We start from the raw sequence: 15,247 nt of genomic DNA on the forward strand, positions 1-15,247 counted from the left end.
CAAAACAGACATCTAGACAGTTAAGGTGATACAGTATTTATGTTGAACAAAGCAGTCTGAGACTTGAGCTTTGAATTGCACTAGATATTTAAGAGCTTGTGCAAAATAGCATCTTCAGACAGAGACTAAATTCCAATTATAACTTTCCCCCCTCCCATTTTGTATTTTAGCTTTGCGAAGCTATCGGGTGTCATATAATTGAACAAGGGCAGGGTGACAAATATTCCTGGGCCTCTAAGGGAGGCCTCCCCCCAGGTATTAACTCACTTTTCTGCAGCAAAGATTCTTTTTGGGGGTGGGGAACAAAGAAGGCTAGGAAGATCAAGGCCCATCGTTACTACTTATCCCAGGACCCACTACAACCTTGCTACGGCCCTGGAAGTAACACACTAAATACATGGGGAGTTCCCCATCTTAAAGATTTTGAGTACAGGAAAAATTAGCAACTTCTGAGAGGACTATCGAGCAAGGAAGGAATGTGTGAACAGCCTGCTTTGAATTCTAGTTCTAGTTATACCAGTTCAAGCAGAGGACTCTTCTAGACTTACATACCACCTTTCTAAAAGTTGTACTTATGCTGGAACTGCAGATTAAGAATGTGAAATCTGTAAAATACTAACCTGAAGTCGTTGCTGTTCCAAATCTGAGGTTTTCAGCTGTGTCTTGAGGTCTGTTACTTCTACCACTAATTTGTAGTTTCCTTCCTTTCCTATGTATTCAAAGATAAGTGTTTTTTTAGGCACAAACAAATGTAATATGCATGAAGATTACAGCTATTTTAACTGTTTCTAGCTAAAACTACTGTATGATGCCCCTTCTATTCAAAGCTAGAAATGAGCTAGTAAGTCAGCATCCTCTATTGCTAGAAATGGATTATTGCAGTTACACATAGAACCATCTTTAGTACTAATATAAAGTTATGATCTAATAGTGCATGTGAAATAAAATGCTAGCTTTATACAGGTGAAACTCGGAAAATAGGACTATTGTGCAAAAGTCCATTAATTTTAATAATGCAAATTAAAAGGTGAAACTGATATGAGACAGACGCATTACATGCAAAGCGAGATAAGTCAAGCCTTAATTTGTCATAATTGTGATGATCATGGCGTACAGCTCATGAAAACCCCAAATCTACAATCCCAGAAAACTAGAATATTACATGGAACCAAGAAGACAAGGATTGTAGAATAGAACAATATCGGACCTCTGAAAAGTATACAGTGTACTGTGCTTGATTGGCCAGCAAACTCGCCTGACCTGACCCCATAGAGAATCTATGGGGCATTGCTGAGAGAAGGATGAGAGACATGAGACCAAACAATGCAGAAGAGCTAAAGACCATTAATGAAGCATCCTGGTCTTCCATAATACCTCATCAGTGCCACAGGCTGATAGCATCCATGCCACGCTGCACTGAGGCAGTAATTGCTGCAAAAGGGGCCCAAACCAAGTACTGAATACATATGCATGCTTATACTTTTCAGAGGTCCGATATTGTTCTATTCTACAATCCTTGTCTTCTTGGTTCCATGTAATATTCTAGTTTTCTGGGATTGTGGATTTGGGGTTTTCATGAGCTGTACGCCATGATCATCACAATTATAACAAATTAAGGCTTGACTTATCTCGCTTTGCATGTAATGCGTCTGTCTCATATCAGTTTCACCTTTTAATTTGCATTACTGAAATTAATGGACTTTTGCACGATATTCTAATTTTCCGAGTTTCACCTGTAAAATGGATCCACCCCCATCCAGCTCAATTAAGGGAAGAGGAATGGGCAGCAGAATCTCACATATGTACTTGTTCAGTTTAATTCTCTGCCCTAATCTGGTTTAAGGCTTGATGATAGATGTAACCATAGTTTGTTTTTAAACTAGGTTTTGAAGCTATTTATTTATTTTTTAAAAATCGGGATTGAAAGCAAACTCAGCTAGCAGTCATGGTCAAGTATAAATGAATGGGGCAAGGGGGAGGAGAATTCTGGTGTGAAGTGAAAAGAACTCGTACTGCAGCTCTTTCCTAATCACTAAATGTAGTTAAGGGAGTGGAACAGTTACAAACAAACCCTTTGAAGTTTATGCTAAATGAAGCTTCAGAAAAACACAGTACAGTTTATTTGTACAGGGATGAGTATGTATGCATATCAAAATGTATTACAGCACTAGGCTTGTAGTATCATATGGTAACACTTCTGCCATTACTTTAGTTAATACTAAATCTGCCCAACACACTTATTTTTCACAATTAGATTTGTAGACCAACTGCAGTTGTGTTACTGTACTACTTTAAGCAGAACTAGTGTTATCTCCAAACTTGTGCAATGGTAAAATAACTTTGCTGCCCCCTCCTCCCTATAACAACTCCCTGAAGGTTGGGGGGACCCTGGAAACATTGTTGGGTGGGAAGAATCCCCTCAAGCCAGCTGAGACCTGTTAATGGAAGGTGCTTGTATCGGGTTTTGGGAAAACCCCTCTCCCTGGGACGTATCCCACCCCATTCCTGAGAGCCCACTATTCTTCGGAAGGGGCTTTTTAAGAGCCTGCCTTGTGAAGGAAGTCCACTTCAAATTGCCCTGTTTTATGAATGTAAGGAGCCAACTCTCACTTGATAGCTTTGCCTGAAAAAGCAGCAAAGGTTGCTAAACAATAAAAGCTACTAGTCCATGCCAGTATTCTTAGTAAAGTGGATGATCTGGTTCACTGTTCTACAAGAGCTAGATATATTCTAAGATCAAACCCTCTTTGATTTTAGAGAAGAGTCAAGGAGCTTAAAAATGCACTTATGCACCAAAAGCATAGAAAATGTATGTTAAGGTACCCCCTACAACTTCCACATCATACGCAGTAAACAGGTTCTATAGTCTCACATACTGTGCTTGCTTACAACTTAGCCTTCATACACCCACACTTACCCAAACATTTACTGCAACATAAGTACGTTTTGGGCAGTATAAAAATGTTTTAATAAAAAAACAAACATGTCACATGCACAAAGCATAAAAAAGCACATCACATGCAAATGTGAGCCAAGGGTAATACACACAAACCCCACAGGATGGCATGGCACATAGCAGGCTATATGCAAACATCAGGACATCAAATGTGCATACCACATCAAATACACAAAATGCATGCCCGTGTGCCACATGCAAATTCACACAGTAATGCAAACATGGTCAGGAAGAGGTAGTGCGAAATGCTGCACAAAATCGAGGGATGTGCGAAATTTAGGGCCGATTTTCAGTGATTTGTTGAAGTTTATGCGTCGAAGGTTTTTCCTCATAAGGTATAATGGAGGCTTCAGCAGCCCCATAACTGCACTTGGGGGGTGCTGGGGTGGCCCAGAACGAGTGGTGGTTTAGTGCACATAGGGTGCCAACCACCCCCATGGGTTTCTAACCCATGGACTACAGGTTTCTGTTTCTGAGGCGTTCTGATGTAGATTCTTTGGTAGCAAATGGGATTCTCAATACAAACGATGAATCCACTCTCATTTGCTACCAAAGAATCTACATCACAACGCCTCAGAAACAACAGAACCCTGCACCTACCCCATGGGTTAGAAACCCATGGGGGTGGTTGGCACCCTATGTGCACTAAACCACCACTCGCTCTGGGCCACCCCAGCAGCCCCCAAGAGCAGTTATGGGGCTGCTGAAACCTCCATTATACCTTATGAGGAAAAACCTTAGACGCGTAAACTTCACCAATTCATCAACAATCAGCCCTTTGCCCAATCCCTCTGCAATTTGGGTGGTAGCCTCCACCCATTAGGCACTATCACCCCACCCCACTCTTTTGGCCCTGGGACCCATTTTCTTGATCTGAATCAATTCGGATCTGAATCGAATCTGGGTTGATTTGGATGGGTCAGATTTGGACCCAAAAACGAATTGGGGGTGTTTTGATTCGGATCCAAATTGAAACACCGAAAATCCGAATTGCACACCCCTAGCACAAATGTCACAGCAAGTCAGAATGCTGCGGCATGCAATTACACTACAGCAGAAAAACACATGGCACAATATGTCACATACAAACATATGCCACAGCATGCAGCAGCAACCACAAACACTACAACACATCCCATGCAAAGATGTGCTGCAGCATGTCAGATGCATGTCACACAAACACATGTCACACAAATGCATACCACAGCATGTATTATGTGTAAAAATGCATAGTAGATACAATCTATTGTATCTATTATGCATTGTCATACAATCATTGGTATATGCTCACATATACATATGCTGCAGCGCAAATATGCACATCAGAAACATGCACACAGCCAATCTTGCAACCATTTTTGTTCCACCAGGCAGCTTCAATCTGCCAACAGATACAAATTGCAAACATTGCTCTCAGTTAAACAAGTGATTTGAAATGAGAACTTTGAGATTTTGTAACTTTAGGAATACTTAATGGATTTTCACTAAACTAGCTAAAAGCACAACCCTGCAATATCCCTAAGTTTTTGACATAATAGAAACTGCCAAGAGGAGAAATTTAAACGGTGTTTTTGGGGAGCAAAACACAAGAAAACTGCAAACTCTACAAAGCACCTAGTTCAAAAATTTTAAAACTGCTATAATTCCCATACCTCTGTAATAGAAACTTAATCCAACCTATTGTATTTTGCTTTTTCTTCTTCACATGCCTACATCTGAAACAGAATTTTGCATGGTTTGATCAGTCCCACAATGTAACTAAGTACTGAAAATATTACCAGTTCCAAAGCCATCTCCTCTTCTCGCTTCAGTTTGATTTTGGTAAATCTCCAGCTGGTGAGCTAGTTTTTCTTTTTCCTTTTCCAAACGATCATTGGTTGATCTACAGTGACAAAATAGGGCACAAAATTCTAGGCATTTGATATTTTTCCAGATCAGCTCTGCAGTGGAAACAAGCTTGTGTTTTCTGTGCCTTACCTGAGACGTTGAAACTCTTGAACAAGTCCTTGTTCTGTTTTGGCACCTTCTGGAAAGTGCTTTAGAAGCTCAATCTTTACATGGAAAACAAAAAGGGAGAAAAAGAAAAAGACAGGTTGCTTACCTGTAACTTATGATCTGGAGGTGATCCGTTGTCAGTCATGAGAAATGGGTTACTGTGCCTGCACAGGGACCTCATGGATGGATTAACTAGCTCCTCACTGGTGCCCCTCCCTCCCGTGCACATGCCACGCACCTTGCTTTTCTTGACAGCTGGGCGCCATTTTGTCTCAGTTTCTTGGAGACCCATCTAATGATCACGTAGGCCCATAGCGTGGATTCACTGGGCAAGCAGGTAAGTCAGTCTTGAGTTGAAAAAGCTGCAGCGGGGAGGTATGGGTGGGTCTTATGACTGACAACAGATCACCTCCAGATCATAAGTTACAGGTAAGCAACCTGTCTATCTGGAAGAGATCCATTGTCATCATGAGAAATGGGTGACTAGCTAGCTTTTCCCCTCAGTGGAGGGTGCAGCTTTTTCACCCACTATTGGAGAACCTGTTTGAGAACTTCTCTCCCAAAATTGGCTTCAGCAGCTAAACGTCCACAGCATAATGCTTGATGAAAGGTAGGTGCAACGACCAGGTGACCGCAGAACAGATGCCTTTAAAGCGGAGGCCAGATAAATGTGCAGCGGAAGCAGCATATGCTCTCATAGAGTGGGCTCTGATGATCAGAGAAGGCTGCTGATTCTGTATCTTCTATGTTAGAAAAATAAGTTCCATCAACCAGTGGGAAAGCCGCTGCCTGGAGACGGAAAGGCCTTTATTCTTGCCTTTAAACAAGATGAACAGTATCTTTGACCACCAAACAGTCGCTGTATGTTTTAGGCAGTAGAGTAGACATCTTCACACATTGAGGGAGTGTAATGCCTTGTCCAATTGAGACTCAGGATTTTGGAAGAAGGAAAGGAGAACAATGTTCTGATTTAAGTGGAAGTCTGTAATGACTTTAGGCAGGAAAGCCAGGTCAGTACGCATCACAACTCTGTTTGGATAAAACTGCATGTAGGGCATGTCTGCGTGCAAAGCAGTCAATTCGCTCATGTGACTGGTGGTCATGATGAGGAAGGCAGTTTTAAGCATCAGGTAACTGAGACTGGCTTCATGAAGAGGCTCAAAGGCAGCTTCCATCAGCGAGGCCAGAACCAGTGAAAGATTCCATTGTTCTGTAGGAGCACGAACCAGGGGGTAGGGATTATTCACACCCCTCAGAAGCTTCTTGTACAGGGGGTGCAAGAACACCAAAAGGCCTTGCCAGTCCGCATGCTTAGAGGAAATAGTGGCAAGGTGTATCCGGAGGAACACCTTAGCTAAGCCAGCGTCCTTCAGGCTGGTGAGATAGAGGAGGATCTGGGTAGGAGAAGTTTTCAATGGGCAAAAGCCATGGTCCTTCGCATAGATAGTAATGCGCTTCCACTTCCTCGCATAACTCTTTCAGGTGGAAGGTCTCAGAGCTGAGAAGGATATTCTGCAGTAACCGACCTTCCAGGCCATGAGTCGCAAGGTCCGCAGAGACAGGTGCAAGATTTTTCCCTTGTCTCTTGACAGCAAGTCTGGTTCTAGAGGAAAGTGATGCAAGTTGCCATCTGTCAGTCTGAGTAGAGATGCAAACCAATTTTAGCATGGCCACCACTGGGCTATTAGGATCACACGGGCATTGTTGCGTATCAGCTTGCCGATCACCCTGTTGAGTAAGGGTTGCGGGGAAAACAGGTAAATAAAGCAGGTTCCCTCAGTGGTGCTGAAAAGCATCCCCCAGGGAGCCAGGTCCAGCACTCGCTCTGGAACAGTACTGCAGATTTTTTTTGGGGGGGGGGTTGTTTTTGCTGCCGAGGTAAAGAGGTCAACATGAGGGAGGCCCCACTGCCGCACTCGATGGGCCAGGCAAGATTGCTTCAATCCCCACTCGTGATGGTGCTGGCCATCGAAGGTCCTGTTGAGATAGTTGGCTAGAACTTTATGTAGCCCTTTCATGTGCAGAGCTGTCACAAAGATGTTCTTGGATATGCACCAAGTCCATAGCTAGGAACTCAAGGCACAGAAGGAGTGCAACACTATGCCCCCAACGATTCACACAGGCGATCGCCATAGAATTGTCCATCAGCAACTGCACAATGGAGCTGTGAAGCAAAGGGGGCAAAAGACTTGAGAGCCAAGTAAGCAGCCATCAATTCCAAAAAGCTGATGTGCATGCAATGATGGTGCACTGTCCACTGGCATTGGACGCAGTGATCGCCACAGTAGGCTCCCCAACCCACGAGGGACGCCTTGGTAGTGACACAGAGTAACGGAGCCAGAGTGACAAAGGGAACCCCATCGAGAAGGTTCTCCCTTCTTGTCAACCATGTCAGGGATTTCAATACCCATGGAGAAATGTACAGGAGAATTATCTGGCCACTGACGTTTGGCTGGAAGGCTTGAAGGTACCATAGCTGAAGAGGCTGCATCCGCAAACAAGTATAGAGGACTGTGGACCTGCATGAGACCATGAGGCCCAGCAACCTCTGGACATGGCACGTTGGTGAGAATTGTGTTAGAACTGGGTGATGAGCGTGCAAATCTGTTGGTACCTATTCAAAGGCAGATACGCCCGCTTCGCCTGTGTGTCCAACAGGGCACCTATGAAATCTATAGTTTGAACTGAGTGAAGTTTGGACTTGGCCAAGTTGACTTGGATCCCCAAGACTGGAAAGAGATGGAGCGTAATGTGGATGTGAGACTCCAATGTGGATTTGTCACTGTGTATTAACAGCCAATCCTCTAAATATGGGAAGATTATGATTCCGTTTGTCCTTAAATGAGCAACGATCACGGACATACATTTTGTGAAGACTCGGTACTGTGGATAACCCGAAGGGCAGCACCCTATATTGGAATCTCTGATAGCAAACCTCAGGGTTTTGCAATGATTGTCCTGAATCACAATATGAAAATACGCGTCCTTGAGATCTAATGTGGCAAGCCACTTCTCCTTGGCCAGGAGCAGGAGAATTCCCTGCAACGTTGTCATACAGAATTTTCACGTATCCACATACTGGTTCAGGTTGTGGAGATCCATAATGGCTCTGATTCCCCCAACCTTCATGGGAACGAGGAAATAATGAGAATAAAACCCCTGTAGATGATCTGTTCATTGCACCGGGATTACGGCACCTTTCTCCAAGACAGCATGTACCTCTTGCCAGAGAGCCAGCGTTGGAGTGGTGGATTTGACACCTTCAAAACTTGGTAAAGTTATGAACTCGATCGCGTAGCCAGAGTTGATAACTCATAAGACCCACTGGTCTGATGTTATCTGGTGCCATGCCAAGGCATGACTGGCCAGGCTATGGATGTTGAGTGGCAAATGAGGTGGAATTGAAGGAATGCCACAAGCGGCCAGTGGAGTGGTGTTTAAGGTGTTGGCCGGATTTGTCTTTGTTGGTACAGGAGCTCTGAGTTTTATTGCGCTGACCATACCCCTTTTAATGACAGGGCTTGAATGGTTTCCGATAGTCCTTCCGGTCTTGATATCTGAATCCTGCACGTTGATGGTTGTAAGATCTGTAGCGGGATGAAACTTGAGACGAAGTAGTTGCAAACGAGAAGCTTTTGGCTGTAAATTTGGATTTTTAAAGAGGCTCCATAGATGAATTGGTAGACTCGCTGAATAGGCCTTTCCCGTTGAACGGGAGATGTTCAATCTGGTCCTTCATATCTTGGTTAAGAGCAGTGGACCAAGCATGGCGCCGAAGAGAAACCGCGGTGGTCATGGTTCTCAATTCGATTTCGGCCAAGTGCTTAAATGTGTTTAACTGCTGGTGGGTTAGATCTCCGCATTTCATAAGCATGTTATCAAACTTCTTAGTCAGCTCTTCTGGAGTAGAGGTGGTTAGTTCGATTCTAAACGTGTTCCAAAGCACATAACTGGAGCAGGCCATGCAGGCTGCATACTTTGCTATGTGAATGGAGGAATTCACAGTTGAATAAATACGCCGCCCAAACACATCAAGCTTCCTATCCTCTTTGTCAGAGGGGGTAACATGGCGATGGCTAGATTTTGAAGAAGCACAGTCAATTACTGGGGAGTTTGGGATGGGATGCTTAAGCAAGTAGAGGTTTTCATCTTCCTGTACATAGTAGAGTGTCTCTAAACGTTTCAATGTAGGAGCCATTTGTAAGACGTCCCACGAAGTCTTGGCTGCCTTGGTGATGGCAGGCAACATGGGCAACGTAACCAGCTGCATGGACTGAACGGTTGCCAGCAATCTTATAAACAGGGTCTTGAAGATCAGAAGCAGACCATTTTATCTCAAGTTCAAGCACGTCCACCATTTGTTGAATCATTTTGGTGTATGATTTCAACTCCTCGTTGGGAGATGTGGAAGGCCATGGAGGCACATCTGAAGGTGGATCGGAAGGATGTCTGGGTATATCACCGTCACAGTCTGTTTCCATGTCAGAAGATTCTGAAGAATCATATAAGTCTTCTTCCGAAGATTCCAAAGGCTCCACTGGCGCAAGCGAAGTTTTTTGGGGGGGAGGATTTGTGGGCGGGTCCGGACTCGGCGCTACAGGGGTGACCAGTGGCTGGAGAGGTGGCTCCAATAGCAATGCAGGGGCTGTAAGAGGAGCCACCATCGTCTGAGCACACTGAGTAAGGAGTACAGGTGCAGCAGACGGTCTAGGCGGCAGTGGGGCCAACGGCTGGGCAGTTGGCACCTGCTGTGGCAGTTGATGAGGCAACATGGGCAACTGCAGCAACATGGACAACTGCAGCAACTGCAAGGCCCTGCAGCATACACTGAGTTTTCCACAATTGGAACTCTGCCCAATCCAACTGTGCGGATGGAGAAATAGTGTGTTTGAACTCACAGGCATGAACAGGATCCCTCAGCGGCACCAAAAAAGGTGGCACAAAGGAGGGTGGTGGTTTCAAGAGCAGAGCAGTTGTTGGTACAGTTGTTGCCACTGTATAGGTAGAAGACTTGGCTCCAATTCTAACTGGAGACACCGAAGGCGTCCTCGGAGGCACATTGTCCTTGCCATCGAGCTCGGTATCCAAACCTGGGGTGAGGAATCCCTGGAACACAGAACCCAACGGGGTGCTTGTAGCAGGGACTTAGCAGTACCATCATCCAACAAGGTGTCATCAGCGGTATTGAAAAGCATTAGAGGCAACTTTAAAGATGTCCTCCCAAGTGAAAGAGACAGCAGTTTATGCTGCTGAGGAACTATGGTAGCCATCAGTGATGACGGATAAATACGGTGCGGGACACCCGTGTAGGCATCGACTATCAATATTGAGGAAGTCGAAGGGAAAACTGCAGGACTCGGAACTGGGAACACCAGTGTCAACATCAACATTGAGATGGTGGTCGAGATCAACAGAAGTATCAGAAGCACCGAACATGACGGCACCGAAAAGGGCACGAGAAGACCAGCCCTACATCAGTAGGCATCGGCTTCGACAGACTCGATGATGGCAGCAGCGGGTAGAGGTGTGCACGGAACTTCACCTCTGGGGTCCGGAACTGGGTAAGGTGGCTCTTTAAGGGTGGAGGAGAATGTACTTATCCTGCCTGCCACTTCCCCCCGCCAGCATGCCTGTTTTTTAAAGCATTTGGGGTGACAGGGTATCTCCCTGCTGCCCCTTTCCCGTTCCTTGGCAAAAGGCTTCATAAAGTCTGACTGCGCATGCACGTGCATCACATCTGCACGTCGTGTCACAGACATGACATGCACAGATGTGACGTGCGCATGTACAGTCAGGCTTTATGAAGCTTTTTGCCAAGGAATGGGGGAAGGGGCGGCAGGGAGATACCCTGCCACCCCAAATGCTTTAAAAAACAGGCTTGCTGACGGGGGGAAGTGGCAGGCAGGATAAGTACACCCTCCTCCGCCCTTAAAGGTCTACCCCCCGGTGCCGAACTGGCCCTGTGTACGGACCGGTCCGGAGGCCTTTAGAATGGCCTCCGGACAAGTCCGTGCACAACCCTAGCAACGGTCGATATTGGACTCTCGATGGCAAGGGGGCCCTTGCCCTCAAACGAGTTGACTTTGACTTGTTTTTTTTGAGGCAGTGAGTCACTATCAGAGGCCACATGATGTTGTTTATACTTCTTGTGCCCATGGTCCAAAGACTTGGGCTTCTTGAAGACAATCTCCTCGAGATTATCCCACAGGGTTTTAGACTCTGCGCAGCCAGACCCGAGGCAGACATTGAAAAAGGGCCTGTCGACGTCTACACAGAGATTGATAACGATTCTGGCCTCGGCGTACGTAGCACATCTCCATAGACAGTGGCTCTGAGGCATAAAGCAATAGCAATAGCAATAGCACTTACATTTATATACCGCTCTATAGCCAGAGCTCTCTAAGCGGTTTACAATGATTAGCATATTGCCCCCAACATTCTGGGTACTCATAAAGAGTGATTCTTCAGTGTTTGCTTCGAGAAGGACCTGCAAATCCACCAAGAAGCTGAGACATGTTGCTCACTCAAACAAAGTAAACACAGTTCATGTTCATCAGTTGAGGGGAACTTAGCTCGACACGGAGAGCAACGCTTAAACATAGTTTTCTTCCTCTCAGCCATCGTTATGTCCGATGGCAAAACCGCGGAAAGTATTTGTCAAGTCCGAATCAAAGTCCAAAGAATGGTTAACTCACAGTCCGAAGTCAAAGTCTGGAAGTTCAAGTATCTGAGAACGAAGTCCAAGGGAAAAGCTGAAGAAGAGTCGAGGTCACAGTCCAAGTTTTACTAGAAAATCAGTCCGAAGTAACAATTTCTTTTCTAAACTGAGGAGCAATGAACCAGAGGACTGAACGCATCAGTGGTTGAAAAGAAACAGACAAAATGGTGCCCGGCTGCCAAGAAAAGCAAGGCACGTGGCAGGTGCATGGCAGGGAGGGGCACCAGTGAGGAGCTAGTTAATCTATCCGCGAGGTCCCTGCGCAGGGCAGGCACAGTAAACCATTTCTAATGATAACGGATCACTTCCAAATCTGCATTTTATTTCTTAAATTTCCAGTAGGAGGGCGTTGTAAATAAAACAATCCTAAGCTTGCCTGTGAGGCAACAGCTGCCACTTTCCAGCCCTTTTGAGAAATGGGATAGAGGAGAGGAAAGGTGAACCAAGGAGGAAACCGCAAAGTATTTTAGCTAGTCGCTCTTGACTCGAGGGAAAGACAGAGAAGCCTTCAAGGCTTCTTCCTCAACTTCTTCCCCATTCTGTGTGTGTGTCCCTGACCACAGCTGCTTACTAGGAAAAGATAAAACTAAAGAGTTTCGTTTAAAGAAAAGGGGGAGGAGTCTGCTGAAGACAAGAGCTATGAGGAGTTCTACTTTAAAAAGCCTGGTTTTTATTTATTGTCTAAAAAACAAGTCAACTCTGGAAGGATGGGAAGTTCTTCAAAAGACTGACCTGACCAAGGTCAAATATAAATATTGTCCTCTGCAAAGAGAGGGGGGGAAAGCATACTATTATTATGAACTTAAGAGTTTGATATTGCAAGAGGCCTTTCACTATGGTTTTGCCCCAAGGTGGTAACTGGTCAATGTGCCTGAGACCTGATAGAGGAATGGTAATATTCCTTAGTGGCTGAGAAATAAGCCTAGTTCGTTGTTTAATGTGAGATAATGGTAGATGGTTCTGTAAAGATTATTCCGAATGTCGAGAGAAGTGCTCACCTGATAAGAGGAGCTGAAGTGAAAGAGTGCAAGGAAGAACAAGACAAGCAGTTTGAATAAGATGGGGTGAATGGGAAAGCCGAGGGACACAGAACTGAAGCTGATGAAAAGACACCTTAGGTTACAAGATTGTCTGTCTCTGGGAATCTGGTTAAATCTGTTGTTGCTTGTAGTGGTGCACTGCTGTCCACCTAATGCTCAACTTGTGCATTTGTAAATAAACCAAGCATCACAAAAATACAATAAGCGTCCAATGATCTCTCCTCTGGAAGAAACCAAGTCTGGGTAGCACTGCCTCAAACTTCTCACCACTCAGTAAAGTGGGCAGTGCGTATTACAGTGCGGTGAAAGAAAAATATGTCCATATAACTGGACATTGTAGATCATGCCTGCTCAACTTCGGCCCTCCTGCAGATGTTGGCCTACAACTCCCATAATCCCTGGCTATTGGCCCCTGTGGCTGGGGCTTATGGGAGTTGTAGTCCAAAAACAGCTGGGGGGCCTAAGTTGAGCAGGCCTGTTGTAGATGGTTGGCAAACTCTACCCACAACTAAGTTTTACTCACTTCTTGTTCTAAGTCCTGAATATATTTGTTTTTTTCTTCACTCTCTGTGCCTTTCTGCAGTTTCTTTTTAAGGTCACTTATGACTTGGCTCTTTTTGGAAATCTCAGCTTCCATTTCTTTCATCTTATTTTCATACATCCTGGGCGAGGGGGGAGAGAAAGCATAAAGTCCATTCAACCTTCAGTATTTCCAGACATTAAGTAAACATCTTAAGCTGCTATACCAAGCGAATACAAGAACTCACCTTTTTATAAAGCACAGAAAATCCTTACAAGATACTGTGACAAAACATCTGGCTCTCACAAAAAATGAAAGCCAGCATGGTGTAGTGGTTAGAGTGCTGGACTAGGACTGGGGAGACTTGAGTTTGAATCCCCATTCAGCCATGAAACTAGCTGGGTGACTCTGGGCCAGTCACTTCTCTCTCAGCCTAACCTACTTCACAGGGTTGTTGTGAAAGAGAAACTCAAGTATGTAATACACCACTCTGGGCTCCTTGGAGGAGAGCGGGATATAAATGTAATAATAATAATAACTGATTGCATCAATTTTGAAAAAAATCATTTTGAAAAAAAAAAATTTTGGACTTCAGTTCCTACCGTGTTATAACAATGGATTTCCAGTTCTTGCTGTCAACTCCCTCAAGCTGTGGGTTTCTACTTTCAGCCAAACTTAGCTTCTTAATGGTCTCCTCCAGTTCCATGGTCAATTTCTCATTTATTATCTCAAGATTATTCTTTGCAATTCGTAGCTTCTCTGCATTCTCGGTTTCCTATTGACCAATAAAAAAACAAGAAGTTACATACATTATACCAAAATAAAGCAAGATACAGTCAAAGCCAAAATACCATGTTTGTGTTGTGGGAAGAACCAAATTACAATAAACATATTTCATAAATTAGCTGTACATGTCTATAGATGTACCTTTTTTAGCTCTTTCCGTATCCTCTCATTCTCAGCAATAAGTTTTTCTGTGCCTTTCGTCTTCAATTCATAACGTGTGCTCAATTCACCTCCAAGGTGAAGTTTCAGTTTTTCCATTTCAGACTTAATATTACACAAATTAGAAAAAAAAAGATACTTGTTATCTGTGTTTGTTGATATGGATAAAATCTGAGAAGTATAGACCCATTTAAGTAGATGGCAAAGTTCACAATGCTTAAACAAAGCTATACTGCACACTCTGCAGTACATACTCATTTTTCTAAATGTTTTTGTACTGAAATAATTTTTTGTACTAAATTCTACACTAGCCAATGAGGGCATGCACACGAACAGCCCTACCCAGGCAGGGTTGCTCGTGTGCAGTGCTGGGATTGGGCCCAATTTGCCAGGCAGCCCAAGTTTTTTACTCTGGCTTTTACCGAAGTAGAAGTGCGCGAGCATATCCTACCTCAGTTCCCAGGCCTGCAGCCCAAACAACCACAGAGCTGGGCACCTAAAGTGCCCGTCAACAGGGAAGTCCCCCAATGCACTGTGCCCCTCACAAAGTGCATTGTGGGATCTCTGGAGGCCAGGCTGTATTTCCCCGGCTTCCAGAGGGCTGCACAGCTCCAAGAAGCGGGCGCATGAGCTGCGTGGGTGCATGCGTGGTGCCACTGAAGAGGACGGCCACGTTGTCTGGGGGAAGGTAGGTGTGATCCTGTTTTCCCCCACCTCCCCCAGCCCAGGGAACAAGACTGTGTAAACAATCTTAATACGTTTCCTTAAGTATACTGGCTAATATGCTAACAAAGCAAATGAGTTCAGGAGGCTCTGTGGGGACTTGATGGGAGTCTGTGTGTAACTCCCCCAGTCCACCACCACAGATGCCTGCGGGTGAAACATCCTAGCTCCCATACTCCAGAAGTGTTCTATAAGGGAGGACACATGTTGCTGATGATCAGCAATATATTTTCTCTCTTCCAGAGCATTTCTAGAGTGCAGGAAGACCTGGGAAGTTTTACCCGTAGGTGCAACAGCACGCGTGGTGAAGGACTGGGGGAGTTATGCACATGCCCCTGTCAAGTACCCAC

The 15,247-nt window shown here is 44.8% G+C and overlaps 1 protein-coding gene across 8 annotated transcripts in view; it reads right to left on the bottom strand.

The window, feature by feature from the left end:
- CEP290 (centrosomal protein 290) overlaps positions 1-15,247 on the bottom strand; it is a 121,035-nt gene that overhangs the window by 769 nt on the left and 105,019 nt on the right. For all 8 annotated transcript variants that reach the window (XM_053256351.1, XM_053256355.1, XM_053256352.1 and 5 more), the window contains 6 exons: positions 14,157-14,279; positions 13,832-14,004; positions 13,233-13,371; positions 4,934-5,007; positions 4,735-4,838; positions 621-709 (listed from right to left, as the gene is read on the bottom strand). In XM_053256351.1, coding sequence (XP_053112326.1) covers positions 621-709; positions 4,735-4,838; positions 4,934-5,007; positions 13,233-13,371; positions 13,832-14,004; positions 14,157-14,279 — 702 coding nt within the window. The remainder of the gene's footprint in view (positions 1-620; positions 710-4,734; positions 4,839-4,933; positions 5,008-13,232; positions 13,372-13,831; positions 14,005-14,156; positions 14,280-15,247) is intronic.

The sequence above is a fragment of the Hemicordylus capensis genome, chromosome 5, assembly GCF_027244095.1.
Source record: "Hemicordylus capensis ecotype Gifberg chromosome 5, rHemCap1.1.pri, whole genome shotgun sequence".
In the NCBI taxonomy this organism is placed as follows: domain Eukaryota; kingdom Metazoa; phylum Chordata; class Lepidosauria; order Squamata; family Cordylidae; genus Hemicordylus; species Hemicordylus capensis.